The 15,705-nt window shown below is 44.1% G+C and overlaps 1 protein-coding gene across 1 annotated transcript; it reads left to right on the top strand.

Annotated features, from left to right (window-relative positions):
* Positions 1 to 96: 96 nt before the first annotated feature.
* On the top strand, positions 97 to 9,501 carry LOC135914679 (uncharacterized). Its single transcript, XM_065447618.1, has 4 exons — positions 97 to 323; positions 1,428 to 1,791; positions 5,348 to 5,410; positions 8,506 to 9,501. The coding sequence occupies exons 2-4, from the start codon at positions 1,512 to 1,514 to the stop codon at positions 8,706 to 8,708; spliced, it is 546 nt and encodes a 181-aa protein (XP_065303690.1). The 5' UTR covers positions 97 to 323; positions 1,428 to 1,511; the 3' UTR covers positions 8,709 to 9,501.
* The last annotated feature ends 6,204 nt before the right edge of the window (positions 9,502 to 15,705 follow it).

Below are 15,705 nucleotides of genomic sequence, written 5' to 3'. Positions count from 1 at the left end.
ACTACGTTATTTATATGGTTTGAGTTATTAGCGCTGATTGCTTTATGTTTAGCTGACAGGTTCAGCATATTTCAGTTGAAGTATTAGGATGCTGGATATTACCAATGTTGTAAGCGCTGCAAGCAACCACGGCGCAGTTGTGTTGTTGCGCGTTGCGCTATGCGCTAGTTGCGTTTCGGATATCGCGTTTTCGCATGTTTTCGCGTCTCCAGGCGCTATACGTGGGCGTGAGATGGGAAAGTAAGCAGTGTTTAATAATTCAGCGAAAAGATTTCCTGCGCTGTGCTCATGTCGTATCTGCGTTTGATCTACTACACCGCGAGGTAAGTCGGAATCACTTCCCGAAAATGTATTGTGACTGGAAACTCCAGCAGTTCGAAATCCAGCTTTCATTACATTGGACTTCTCTGGTGGTTTAGTACAGAAGTACTTATAGTGGGCAAGATTAAGATAGCAGATACGTTGGACAGAAAAAGCGGCCGCATTCTTTTTTTCTTTTTCTTGTGTGTTTTGAATGCACGCTGGGTGTTGTGGACACGTCAATACCGCCAAGGCGGGGCGAAAATTAATTTCGTACTTCCCGTGGAGAACTTCGTTCGCGCCCTAATTGAAAAAGGAGCAAGCATTGAAACCGTAAAGTGTTCTCCGCAGCTATATAAATTGTCCTGTCGAAAGAGTGCGCGACAGACAGTAGGAGACCTGCTGGTAACATCTGTGCAATACGTCTGAACACTTGTGTCTCAGGATTTATTGTTTGTTATCCCTTGCTCCTTACCGTTTCGTGCGTTCGATTCCAACTTCAGACACTCTTCCAAGCGCTCTGCCTCCAGCTGCCGGTGCCTACTTCTTTCTTTCTCCTGTCTCAAGGAACGAACGGTTTTTTGCATTGATACGATGAACTTGTTTAACGCTGAAGTGTCCGTAAAGTATGCACACGCGTGCCTAAACTATATAAAGATGCATGTTTATGCGAACTTTGTAAAAAATTATGTGTCCGAAAGTTACGAGTTCCCATCCAACACGTAGCTCTGTAAGAACTGCAGGAATTAAACTTTATAATAGTTGGGACTTTTTTTTTTTCTAATTTCCTGCTTGAGTCCGTACGTACTTAACATGCGCTAACATTTTTTTCAAGCGACTTTATGGGGGAAAAATAAATTCCTTATAATTTACGTGGTAAGCAATTGTGTTGAACTGCCCTTTTATTTTACTTTCTTTCTTTATAAAATACACATTTTGATATGCACTAATCTGTTCTGTACATAGTTTGTACTAGTTCCCACTTAATTATTCGTACCGGCCACATAGGAACAAGCATACTCTGTGCAGCTGTGTCCTAAAAACACGTGCAATTCAAATGTACTAGTTGCTTCCATCCGCTGCCCTCTTTTAACCCATTCACTTCATTGTGTGGTGTTTTATTTCAGGTAAATGTTTAAGCAAGTGCCGGGACACTGCCATGTCAACTCGTTCATGGTCTGACTTGCTAGGTGAAAGTCCCCTTCGGAAGTATGGCCGCTGACACGAGAGATAGCAGTCATGTAAGCAAGCCGCCTTTGCTTGCTACAAGTCAAGTGCCCATTATCAACAAGCCGTCTGAAGCTGGCAGGATAGAAAACGCCAGAGAAGACGAAGATGGAAGCCCTCATGAGGCATATCTCTGGGAGAGCGCCAAAGTTCACAGTGGAGCTAGCAGAGTTGAAAAGGACAAGGCTCCACACAGCCAGTCACACTCTTCACGGCCCGCTGAAAGAGACCACATAGGTTGGGAATGGAAATCCTTGAAAGAGTGTAGGTCATAGCCCCTTCAATTTTCACATGAAGCTATTGCATATACATATATGTTTACTGATGTGGTTTCGGCCAAGAGCATTTCAAAAAAACATGGTGTAATTCAACACAAGGAGCACCACCAGCCTCCGATTACTATTTTTGCTAAACTTTCTGCTAGGAAATCAGGTGTCGCTAGATTTATGCGCTATGCAATGCACTATTGCATTTCATTGTCGGATGCACTATGCAATGCACTCAGCTATTGCATGGCAAAAATCTGCTTTCTAAAATTTTTTTTAGCTTAAAATTCTTAACCCAAAATATTATATGCCGCATTGACCTTCAGATATGCACCTATTTCATGTAGCATAACCATGAAAAAAATGGCATAGAATAATGAGGCTATATCCAAACTGGTTGTCTGCTTGCATGAGTAAAAGAAAGGCATTGAGCTGTTATTAAGAAGAGTGCACTGAGAAGCCAGTGTAGCATCAAAGTTGATGCTAGTGCAATTATGGCAACGTGTGTTCTTAGTTCCTGCCTACCACATGCCCATTGAGTGCTATCAGTAACTGCATACATTGTAGAACATGGTGGAGGATGTACACACGCTGATAAGACAAGCAAGTAGCTTCTGAACACTGAACAAAATTGCGCTGTGTCTTCCCAGCTTTCTTGATAAGTCCAACCAAGGCCATGTCCCATAACATGTCATGCTATAACATAACACAGAATGTCTTGCAACGAGGTCAATATTTCAAAATTAGCTGCATTAGTACAACCTTCTTTAATATGCTGTTGGGATTGGCTATGGCTCGTCATTTACTGCACATGCTGACAGCTTTCACCTCATTATTGTGATGCAGCTACAAATGTGGCTGATCTCTTATTCAAGAGTCTGCGCATTATCACACATGCATAGCACATGTCTTATTTGGCGGCAGCAGCAGTAACCCCTCAGACTTGGGGAGGGCCAGTGGAGAAAGCTTGAGGCATGTGCCACAGAGATGCAAAGGATACGTTCCAGTGTGTTTGAATGATTGTCTGAACAGTGTTCCAAGTTCCTCTTAGTTCAAAACTTATTGTTTAAATATGTTTCTGTTGGGGCAGAGCCTTTCGTAACTGGGGCTTACAGCTGACAAGGTACTGTTCCGGCTTTCAGAAAAAAAAGTATGGATGCTTCAATTTTCAGATGCTACCAGAACTTTCCAGATTTAAGAGGAAACCCGTATGTTTGCGAGCACTTAGCAGACTTAGAACCATGTCACTAGCTTCGGGTATAGAGAGGCTCCACTTACCGAAAATGTAAATGTCGGTTTCTATTTCAACTGATATGTTCTGTGGCAAAAAAGGGGAAATGAAACACAATGTACTAAATAGGCAAATGTGTCGCTCATTGCTGTAAGCATCAGTGACCTGAGCAATGCTGTTGCGTCCTACAGACAACCTTGCTTTGAACAACCCACAATATTTGTGTGCAACCTCATGGCATTGACTGTAGATACATCATGACCCGTAGCAACATTCTTTGGGGAACCTGTAACTCTTTTTTCCATCAGTAGTTAGCCTCATGTTCGCACGATATTTGGTGTCCAATTATGCTAGCAGGAATTAAGAGTTATCCATGCCAGTCCAGCTGCTGATTTTTCTGGGTTCAGGCTATTTGTTAATGGCTGATGAACCTTTTGCCAAATATAGGGGCAGTTTTGTTGCCTGAAGGACCATTCTGGAGTGCCTTGGCTTTCTTTCAAGCTCTATTTAGCTCTATCTCAAAATTTTCTACCAAGACAGTGTTATAATGTGCTCGAGACATACATACATACATACATACATACATACATACATACATACATACATACATACATACATACATACATACATACATACATACATACATACATACATACATACATACATACATAGTAACTGGATTTTTCAATGGGCCAAATGTATTAGAAAGATGAGAAGCACAACTTTGGCAGTTATCTTTGGTTTATTTACCCAACAGCTTCAGTCTGTGGGCTCACCTTTTTCAATATCCCTTGAAAAAGGTCAGTCCACCTACTAAAGGTCAGTGGTTTAGTGTGTGTATATGTGTGTGCACGTAAAATGCACGCACAGCTAAAAAGGTGCACGTGTCGCACTTTTGGGAGCTGAGCTGTGCAGAATGGCAACAAGCAAAGCAGGAATAGGGTCTCTTGTCTAGTCTGACTCTTGGAATGAAAAAGCTGAAGTATAAGTTAATTTGGCAAGGCTGTATACCAAGTTAATGCCGTGATAAGGGTGAAGCGAAGTGTACAGTATAGCCCATGGTTAAGCAGTACAAGCATGAAATTTTCGACTTCTCATTTTCTTAATTACAAAGATGATCTTGACCTGAAAATCATATAGAAAAATACTAGTAAGCCTTACAGAAGTTACTGTGACTGCTTTTCTATGAACCAGTTTTGGTTTCATTTACCAGGAGGTGTACGTGTCATGGCAACAATGGTGCAGAAGGTAGTCACGTGGAAGAACACAGTGACATTCTGGTACTTGCTCCAGCTCGCTCGGTTGTCTGCTGTACTTCTACTTGTCACATGGCCAGATTTAGCAGCATTGCAGACAACCAAGTGAGATCATGTGAGTGCCAAAACGTCACAATGTTCTGCTCCCACGTTATCACACTCAGCATCATTATTGCCACGACACATACAGCTCCTGGTAAATGAAACTGATACTGCTTCATAGAAAAGTTATAGTAAATTATATTGCTCTGTAGCTCACTGGTATTTTTCTAGATTTTTCTCAGGACCTTGATTCAGTGGGGGGGAAAATGACAAATTGTAAGTTTCATTTTAGTACACCTTAAAAGCAAGCATGCAATTAGTGCTCTGCCATCAGTTATCGCTAAGATATGGCATAAAAGTCCACAGACTCCTTTTTTAATGTATAAGGGTACCATATCAGCCGCTTCCTTACAGTAAAAGTGAACAAAAAGTTCAATTATGTTGGCTTTATTACTGGTTAGGTTCCTGTTCTTTAATTCTGGACCGTGCTGTACATGTGTGGCACTCCCAATGGTCACCGAGGGTCACCACCACCATCATTGTTGAGGATCATTAATCTCATTAACACCTTTCATTAAACATGGAGAAAATTGTGAGCAATTTGCAATAAAATCCACTTAACAGCAATTAATTCATGGTGGTCAGCAGTTAGGACATTAACCAATCATGTAAGTGCCCATAAGTAATGTGGCATTGCCACTTGAAACTGTCCATCATGCACTTAGTCTCCTGCTGTAAAAGCGAATGATCTTAAGCCTTTCACGTGAAAGAGACAACGCTATGCAAATTATGCCCCCGTCATAAATAACAAACAATGCTGTGTTGTTCAAATGTCTTAGATGTGCACATTACATTCTGTTTTATGTTTCTACAATATCATCCTCTACCCGATTGTTATTGTAAAATAACGCTTGATTAATCTTTTTGTTTAGTATTGCCATTTAATCACACTTTCAGTAGTATTGGGTTAGCACATGATAATGTACTCAGTTTCTATAACAGGCAACCTTATTTTCATATTTCAGTGTCTGCGCTGGACTGTGAGCAGCTTCAAAAACTTCGTTCCAAGCTGGCTCAGCTTATCAAACGTAAGTTTCTTTCCTATGTGCATAAAATATGAAAGGTGTTTAAGATTTCGCATTTGTTTGTTTCTTTTGGCAGTTTCATGATACTATCAGATTCGAGCATGCAAGAATCTGCAACACTACTTAATGAGATTATATTGCATACCTGCCAAATCTCCCAAGTTTTCTATAATGTTCACTAATTTGGGCTTGTTTTACACCTGTACAAATGTTGCACCAATCGTCATTGGAAATAAATTCTGCTTGTGAAAAAGTTTAGCTTGTCGGTGTCTGCACCTTCTGTTGAAAGTCTTCTGATTGTGAAAGGACACCAGAGTGCTACTTGCTTCAAGGAAGTTTATGCAGACAAGTTCCTGAAGCAGACGAAATCAGTAACACCAAAGTTGCAGAAAAAGTCACTGATCTAAAAATGACTTGCTGCTTGTCAGTCGTTGTGGTTCAAAATTTGCTGTTGCTTGTGTGCTGTATGTAAAGGTAAATCATTGTTAATAAAGTATGTACGTATCCCGCAAAGGGTGTCTTCTCAAGTTGAGTTGTTTTTTTCTCCTGTGCTTCTCTTTCATTGTTGATGCATCCCCCGGATGTTTATGAATTTTAATGTTCACATGCTGGCAGGTATGACGTTGTATCATGGTTATCAATTTGCATTTAGTTGGAGCTTGTGATGATATTGCATCATAAATGAAATTTATACTTAGCTAAGCAATGATTGCACCTTCTATATTTCTTGTTGCATAACTGAGTAACATCAGATGACACTAACTGTCTGAACTAAATGTATAAACCATTTTTGATTTCATGAAATTGTCTTGCAGGATCTTAAAAAAAATCTTCCTGAATTGACCTTCTTTGAGTAGCCATTTGTCTCAGATTATGAGCTGGCTGAGCTTAGAATAAAAATCGCTTCATGCTGCAGCCATGTTAAATTTGTATCAAATACGATGCAAGAGAGAGGGAGATTTACTATGAGAGAAAGTCTGAGAGGTCGGCCTGTATATGATGCGATGTACACACATCTAAACATTGTAAATATAGGCGTGCACCCAGGTGAACAGCAATATACCCTCCACATGATTCCGCTTCAGCTAAGAAGGGACGGGGTACAAATCAACAGCGAAGTCATTAGTAACGTGTCCCACGAACACGTTTGACGGATGCTTTAGCCTTCTGAGCAAGTCATGGCACTGTCTACCAACTACGCTTCGATCATTCAGCATTGCTCAAAAGAAGGCAGGATTTTTCGTTATTTGGTGAAGACAGGATGAGGATGTGTACAAGCTAGGACGTTAGAGTCATGTTATTCATGTTTGTTAGCAACCAGAGCTGTTATTGCCACCTTGAAAAGCACAGTGCAAGATATTTTTTTGGAGGTTTTTTCATTTCTCAGAAGTTGTAACTTTTTAAACTCTCTTTGTTTGCACTAAGGAGAGTTCTAATAAGAAACACATATTTATTATGGGGCAACTAACAACACTTCATGGAGTTTCTCATACAAAAAGAGAAAGCCTGTAATATTTTTCTTTACACCAGCTTGCATTATAGTGCGTGGTTGTAGGTCACCTAAAGTAAGCTCTGGCCGAAATACACATTGCACAACAGCCTAGCACATCCCAATATGGAAGTGTGAGAAGGGATTATTGCATAAGCAACAAATATTATTTTCTATGGTGGGTTTATGTTTCTCGTTGAATGTCCATAAAGTGTCTCGCAATGGATAACGCAGCATGAAAAGTAAGTGGATGGCAGGGGAAGGAATGTAAGATAGTTTGGCCCCCCTAATGAAATGGCCTGTACACGCCTGTGGCTGTAAGACTTTTTAAGTTTGTATGGTCTGTAGTGGAAAGCTTGTTAAAGATGTCCTACAAAATTACCTAAAACATCGCTGGGCAGCACCGACAGCAGCATCACGATGCAGCGATTTCATACACTTCATGCGCCGAGTACGACGTCACTGTCTGGTGCTGTGATCATTGGTTGAAAATGTTGTGTGATGTATGTTTGCATGATATTGCAAATGTATAAAACTAATGACACTACATTTTAAAGTCATTTTAAGCATTGCCTTGTTATCACATAGCCATGAGCAAATTATTGTAACCATAGCAACGACACGTCAGCATACCGAGAACAAGAAATGCCAATGGCCGTCTCACAAAAACTGTTGTAACCATATAAGTGGCGCCATGACCTCTGAAATCAGACTGTGGCAGCCACCGTAAGAGCCATGGTGATGCCATCGAGAGGCTGAGCAGGCTTGGCAACCATGGCACACCAACTTCCCTTAAATAACATTGATGCTCTGCGGATATTGGGCACCACACTACCGCATCATGTGAAAGTGAAATGTGGCGTGCAGAGGTGCAAAAATTTGAGCCGTGGGTCACCCTCGTTTTGCTTCTATGTTGATGTTTGTGAGACCGATAATTTAGGGTTGTGTGCATTAAATATAATGGTTGATTTTGATTCGGGCACTTTCACATGATGATAAAATGTCGTGAGCAAATATGGTGGCATGAAAAAAGTGTTGCAGGGGCTCTTTAAAGACCAAAATGAACTTGAACATACATGGAGATCATTACTTCAGTCAAAGTGAATTGCCTGTCATCTTTGCACAATGACACCGCAGTACTTTTGTTGTCAATGTGCGCTCTACTTGAACTACGTTAACTCACACCATATAGCATTTTGTTATGGTTTCCTCCACCATGGTCAACTTGTAAGGGACCGTGCATTTTATTTTCATGTGGAAAGAATAAACTTCATTTATAATCCACTTCATACTTGGCAGGCAATGCTGCATAAGCTTTGGAGTAGTGTGGTCATGGAAGTCTTATTCATTTGTGTTTCGCAGTGCAATTGTTCTTTATCTGCAACACCTTATACCAGACAGCTACTTCTTATGTTACAACGACTACTTGTGGACAAAACTAAGGTCGCATCAGGTCACATACGTATTATTCGTACCCATTTGTGCTTCCAGTATGCAATATAGTATGTTCTGGTAGTAAGTGTAACTGGTGCCCTGTGGCCACTAGTCGCAGAAACATGTCATTTTGCTTGTTTGCAAAATCACTAAGATTTTTGGGACCTTATTTCAGAGCGCTCCATGGATCTGGCTCCTTTGCTCGAGGAGCACCACAACCTGCAAGAGGAAGTTGACGCACGCAATGTTGTCATACAACAGCTTCTGAAAATCACATGCCAGCAAATGGAGCTGCCACGGAGGCCCATCCAAATGTCTGTTATATTCCCGGAAAGCAAGTCCGACGAAGACGAGTCGGACACCGCCTTGTACAATTGATCTCGCTGGGACACGCGCCATGTAGTGCTTTTAAAGTCCCCTTTGGGCATGCACTTTTCTTGCGCACGGTATTGTTCTGCCGCCTTTTTGTGTCTCAGAACGCCCTAAAGTCATTTTTTTTTATTGCCACTTGTTGAGCCAGCTGCACGGGTATTTGCAATGTATATTGCAATAAAGTGCCATGCACAGTTTTTGCACATGTGCATCTGTTCCAGTTGCAGCAGTTTACTCTCTACAGTTGGCATAAAAAGTTTTACGTATCGTGGGATCTAAGAAAATGCTGAATATTTCTGCTGCCTGGTCATGCAGCTTGGTGTTTGGATTTCAAGTCTATACTGATACACAAGGATGACATAGTGTTGTACACCACTGGCTGCAAGCACAAGCTGCTAGAAAATTCAATGTTTTCTCTCGGCTCTCACAGTTTTTAAATGTTTGATGCCGGCTGTGCACATTCATTGCTGTGTGTGTTCATTTACACTAATAAAGGTGCCTGCTTGCACTTTCCAGTGTTTGGAGGCATTAACTGTGCCAGGAATAGATACTCACTGTTTCTGGTGGCGTGCAGGGCATGCAGCCAAAAAAACCAAGCTTCAGCTGTTTTCACAGGGACAGCCCAGCTTGCCATTATAATTTTTTATAATGTGCAGCAAACAAGCTCAGCTTGATCATCAGGGTGTTCTGTTGCTTTTATGTAGCGTGTCAGTAAACTGCCTTGCTGAATCAACCACCAGATGAAGCAAGGATACTGCAAATTTGGAATGTGAAAGAATAAATGTTTTTGCTGCTCTTGGTTGTGCTGCTGCTTTCAAGCAAGTGCGTTGTTCTCTGACAGTTGTGTCAGCTGTCTGAACACTGAGAAGAAAATGCCAAGTCATGTGGTTTCAGGGTGGAATGTCTGATATGTGGTGTCCTTGGAGCTCACAATAACCATGCTGGTCACAAACATGGATTAAGATGCATGCCCCCTAATAACCTTCCGGGATGTGCAAGAGCACATTACTTGATTCATTCTTGAATAAAAGGATTCATGGCGGCTCCATGTAGTAGTAATATAGGAACATGTTGGCTAAAATTAATGTGGAGTGACACCCATCTTTGGTGCTTTACGGTAGCTATCTGTGACTGGCTAAATGAAATGCTTCTGCCCCGGATTCTTTTTCAGCATGTTCTCATGTGACATGTGTAGCGCCAGCAATTTAAACGAATACTGGATTTTTCAGGTTTGCCATACTGAAATGGTTGAAGAGATCTTTAATAATTAGCTATGAAACTAACTGCATTTATTCTCCCGCTCCCTTCTCTCATCACCAATATCGCAAGTGGCATTGCATGCTGCACAATACCGGGTGTTTCTATGAAGGCTTAAGTAAAATTTTAAAATGGCCATTTTGAAATAAAAGGCGGTACCTCCGGAGACGTAGTCGCGATCACGGAGTGATGAGTGATGCGGGGTAATTATGGTCGCTAATCAACAAAAAATAATTTTAATATTTTTGTTTTAGTGCGCTTATCGTACATGGGAAATTGAAGTGGGCTCTAGGTACACCATGTATGCACTTTTGGGTCTGGAAAAAAAATGCGATTATAATACCGTGGAACTGCGGCACGACAAATTTAAGCTATCGGAGCACGCAAAGTCTAAACTCTGTGGCTGCCGCGAGTGCAGACAACGCCTCCAAGATAGCACAAGGCCTGTGCACTTCAATCCATGAAGTCATATGCTACCGTGCCGACTTTCATAGAATTTAACGAAGATGCTCCCGAGTAAGCTGCGGTGATTTTGGCGTCAGCGCTTTCATCACGCCGGGCTTGGCAATGGAAATTTCAGTTCAAGCAGCATGACGCCGTAAAGCGCAATGCACAGGCCTGCTATTTAGGTTCGTGCAAAGCTGTGGACCTCGAGGCGATGTTCGGTTTACGTCAACCAGCGGCGGGCAGCCAGCCCGCTGCGCGATCCGGGGTCCTCGCGGTCGCAGAGAAAATTGTTTAATTATCTCATACCTTCCCTACACTTACAAGAACTTTGAACGCATTTCGTGAAAAACCCCGGCTGAACTCGAAGTATTGCACCGGCAGAGGCGTCCGCACGCGCCCTTGTCGGCAAGTGCGTCTACGCCTGCCAACACGCAGCTGGCAGCTAGCGTAGCGCGATTGCTGCAGGCGCGCCTCCGTTGCAAAGTTGGGCCATCAAACACAACAGTCTATAAATAGCTCACTGCGTGTTGAGGTTATGCGGGCATGCGGGAGGCCTCATTTAGTTATAAAACTCCATTTCTAAATAAGCATATGGAGGGCGAGCGTACGAGCTATGCTCCAAATCTGAGGTCAGGCGTGGAATGTACTGGGTTTTTCACGTAACTTGCGCCAAGGATATTAAAAAAAAGAGTGGTTAGCTAGCAGCTGAAAGAAACAAACGGCGTATGGTATATGTCGTCATGTGGCGCTTTATCCTTAGAGTAAATTTTTGTATTACGCTTAAATAATTAAGATGAATTATGCAAAAATTTTAATATTCACTTTAGGGCCAAGTGTGTTTCGTTGCGTTGTAGAGGGGGTCCGGAAACGACCGATCCAATTTTTTGTGGCAACGTATGCTGCGTGGTGATATTTTCGGCGTTTAAAGAAAGCCCGCGAAATAGTCGAAATCAAACCACGTGACTAAGCTCATGCGCTGTCGTATTGCAGTGCTCTCCTGTTACGATTTGTTCAGAGACCTAATAACTGAATGGGACAGAAGGTCATCATCAAGGTGTGAGGCGTCGTAGCTAGCCCATTCGGGTTAGGTTTTATATTCCACTTTTGAAGCACGTTATTTTTTTAATTTCCTTTACTGCCGTCATGGTAAAGACCTCATTGGATCGAATAGCGCACACGCACACACACAAGCGCGCGCATGCGGTTTGGCATGTAATCTCTTGCTTATAATACATACGTAAGCATAGTCATCGTGTAGCTAAAAAGCGCAGGGGAGTATGCGAAGCTGGCTTCCCCCCATAACGATACTAATTGTGGAGAAGCCAGCGAACAGGAGGTTTTTCCTTTAAAAAGCCCTGATACGATCTCGACTGGGTGAGGTGGCTCTTCAACCCAACCTCCACGAGAGCAGAAGGCAGGCGCGAGCCGAATACGTGGAAAAGACACTCGCGCTACTAGAGAACACGGTGTACACGGATGCTGCCACGTACCCGCGAGAAATTAAGGGAAGCGCACGGCCACGGCGGTGGTACGTGGTGGACGGCGACGGGAATCTGATCACATGTGCGACGGCAAAGGCAGCCGACACAGAGGAGGCCGAAGAAATTGCCGTGGCGCTGGCGGCAGTAGAAGGATATAGGACAGGCAGGCCTCTAAACATCTTAACAGACTCGAAGGAAGCGCGCAGAAATTACACGAGGGGCAGGATTAGCAAAGCCGCCCTCAGAATTCTTGGCGGAGCCAACTTTGCCGAGAGGAACGTTACGCACAAGTTAATTTGGATTCCGGCCCACGCAGGCATAGAGGGTAACGAAAGGGCAGACAGCCTAGCTCGAGAGACCACGTTCCGAGCAGAGCAGTCGCGCGCCCCGGAGTATCACCCACACGCTTGTGAGGGAGGATACACAGAAATCTTAAACTTATACAGAGGGACGAGAGCCAAATATCCCCCACCGCACAAAGCTCTAACGCAGGAGGAAGCAACGAGTTGGCGCAGATTGCAGACAAACTCCTTCCCAAATTTATACATCCTAATTAACAAAATGTACCCAACACAATACAGAGACACCTGCATGCCCATGCATGGTGTGGGGCCACACCCACACTATACCATGTCACATGGGAATGTAAATAAATCATTCCACCAACACAATAACCCGAGTGCGGAGCAATGGGAGAGTCGGCTTACCAGCTGCGAGCTCACGGCCCAAAGGGCCTTAGTGCAGCACGCTAGTGAGGTAGCTAGGCTCAGTGGAGCCCTGGAATAGGGGCCCACCCTTGCTGAAAGAGGCTCCAAGTCGCCGGCGCCCAAGACGACCGAGATCTCGAGACGCTAAATCCTTGAAGGAACCAAATAAAGTTTCTCTCTCTCTCTCTCTCTCTCTCTCAACGCAAGAATCAGGGAACGACGACGAAGGCGGGCATCACAATGATTAAAAGAGAGTAAAGATTGTATTCACTTCATTGGGACATGATTATGGCTCTCATTGGAGTCTCGAGCGGTTCCGATTAGCACGGGGGCCAGGAGGGCCTTAATTAACCCCTGGCGGTCCTGTGGTCGTAGACGCTGCGTGGGAGCCTGCGGAAGTAGGTTCTGCCGTCGAGCTCCTGAACTTCGGGTTTTCTTCGTCCTTCCCTTTGTGTCAGCTCGAGGAATAAAAGCGTTGGCGCTGTTTCAGAGAAGAGGGCAATTATGTAGATATGGGGACGCCCGCTTGAACGCTTCTCACGCTTGACAGGTCAGTCGTACGGGAGCCAAGACAGTCTTAATTACCCCTTGCGGTATTGGGGTTGCCGACGTCTTCCCGTGGAGCCTGTGGAAGCATTGGTGCATTCGTCAGGCCCTGTCGTTGACGACCTCCCGCCCTTCGCTTTGTCGTCTCTTAGTCCATCCCGTTGTGCCAGCTCGGGGAATAAAACGCTGACGCCGTTCCGGAGAAGAGGGCAGTTATGTTGACATGGGGACACCCGCTTGAACGCTTCTCACATTTGACAGGTCGAGGTCCAGGCTTACTGTAGCAGCCTTTTCTGGTACGAGGCAATCATCTTGTCATGGGCACGTACGCCTGAATGTCTCTAACTCTTGACAGGTTGATCATAACAGCCCCTCACCAAGTCTGGCCATGTTGAGCTGACAAGCGCAATGCATACAGTGCGCGCTAACGATCGTGTCAGCTAATTAAGTATTACGTATTAAGTATTACGTCACTGCGCGAGCGGAAAGAGCTGATATTTCAAACCGAACGCCATTTAATTGCCCTTCTCCTCGCGGGCGCTGCGCTCCGAGCCAGAGGGTGACGTATACGTACTACCTACGAACATGTGTTTGTGCTCATATTGGCACGTGCCTTCGAGAATTATTCAGGGCAACATCTGTTATTTGTATAATTTGTTGGTTCAATTATAGACGAATTAATGTTTAGGGAAACATTAATTCGTCTATTTAATATATATATATATATATATATATATATATATATATTCAAAGCCAACAAAGATCCCCAAGGACGGCATAGCGTAAATTATCTGCAGTTCTTAATTTAATTTAAGAAATGATAAAAATTCGGCAGAAACCCTTACGCCTGCGTACGTGCGGAAATACAAAAGCATTATATTTCCTTTGGTGAAATGTCTCTTTCCGTCTGTCCGCGCAGGCTCTTGCCTTCGTTTTAACTGCGCCTCGGTATAGGCCAAATCAAAACACGCCAAGCGTCTCAACACGCTCGCTTGGCCACAAGGAGTTCAGAGCTCGGGGGACCGCTCAGCGCAGTTCAGTTGGACGTTAATGCTTTTTATTTTATACGCTCATGACGTGGCGCCACCATATCTCCATTGGCTGCGCCGTCCCGTGTGCAATGACGCACGCGTTAGGCTGCACAGTCAACGAGTACCGTGGAGCCGCCTTGGTGTCGGGGAAGCGTGATCAGTACCTACGACGATTTTTGTGAAGTTGTTGTTGGGCAACATATGACTGTCTGGTTTCAATTTTGCAAACGCAATACCGCCTCGAAAATCGCTAATTAAAACTTTATCTGTATTGGCTGCCAAGCCTTACAGTCTGACAGCAGATGTGCAAGTGCGCCTATCACAAGTTATCAGTGCAGCACCCTGTTCTATTTGGTGCGGAAAATAAAACAGCCTGTATAACTGTTACATTAGCGATCTCTGGGAACAAAAGCAAAGGGGGGGGGGGGGGTCCAAGGCGGCTGTGCTGGTGCTGAAACTTTCAAAAATGAAGGTTTATTTACCTTAAGTATACAGGAATAGAAGATGCCAAAATAATAGTAAAATGACATCGTTACGGCCGGCGGCAAATCGGTCCCCGCGGCCAGAAGAACGCCTCTGTCTTCCCGATGTTTCTCTTGCTTATAACCCCTTCAGTCCATCGGGGACACGTCATTTTCAGCCAATCGCCGAGCCCGTGCAGGTGTCTTCATGTTCGTCCAATCGTCGAGCCCGTGCAGGTGGCGTCATGTTCGGCCAATGGGGACACTCCATGGGCTCTATCCTCCGATGGCTTACCTCCGCCCGGCGTTGCCTCTCCGCCTGGAAGGCGCTCATCTAGACGGGAGAGGTCATTCTTGAACGACGTTCCAGTGCTACGAGGCAGATTTTCTCGGGACGAGGGTCAACGACCGCGAACCTTGCCAGCTTCCAGTTGCAATTTCGGGAAGCGTCACGCAGGGGGAGACAAAGCTCCACGAGCGGAACACGGAGGTGGAATAGCCAATTAGCCCGTTTGACGGGTCCGATAGCGTGCTCGACGCGCATCTAGCTCCGTGGTGTTGCGTTCGAAGAACTTGACCGATGCTAGTTATGGTCCGTGCCTCGAAGTCAACGCCGGAGTGGTGCACTGTCCTTTAAGTTCTGCACCGTGGGAGTCATTATCGTCACTCATGTACGTAGTAGCGGCCTCCGAGGCGGAAATACGCCTTAGATATCTTAAAAATCTCTCAATAAAATTTTGCGCGTGCGACAGAGAGAATTAGAGGGTCCATAAAGTAAATAATAATAAAGCAGAGAAAGAAAGAAACAAAGAAAGACTGAGTTCATGAGTATGTCTGCTTTTTTTATAGTCTTTGAACTTTCCTCATTGATCCAGGTAGATAATTCCCTGCCAACCGCACTAGGAAACAAATCCTGGTTTTGTTCTTATCAAGGACGCGCACATCTTCTTTCGGTGCCGTGCGCTAACCTGTTTCGACGCCGCATTGTTCTACCACGTCCTATATCCATCAGATAGCACGCACGGAGCGATTACTGCCCTTTCCTCAGTTCCTTCTGCGACTTATTCGACATA

This window comes from Dermacentor albipictus, chromosome 4 (genome assembly GCF_038994185.2).
Source record: "Dermacentor albipictus isolate Rhodes 1998 colony chromosome 4, USDA_Dalb.pri_finalv2, whole genome shotgun sequence".
NCBI classification, from domain to species: Eukaryota; Metazoa; Arthropoda; class Arachnida; order Ixodida; family Ixodidae; genus Dermacentor; species Dermacentor albipictus.
The sequence above is the reverse complement of the archived record's forward strand: the minus strand, read 5'-3'. Positions and strand labels throughout refer to the sequence as shown.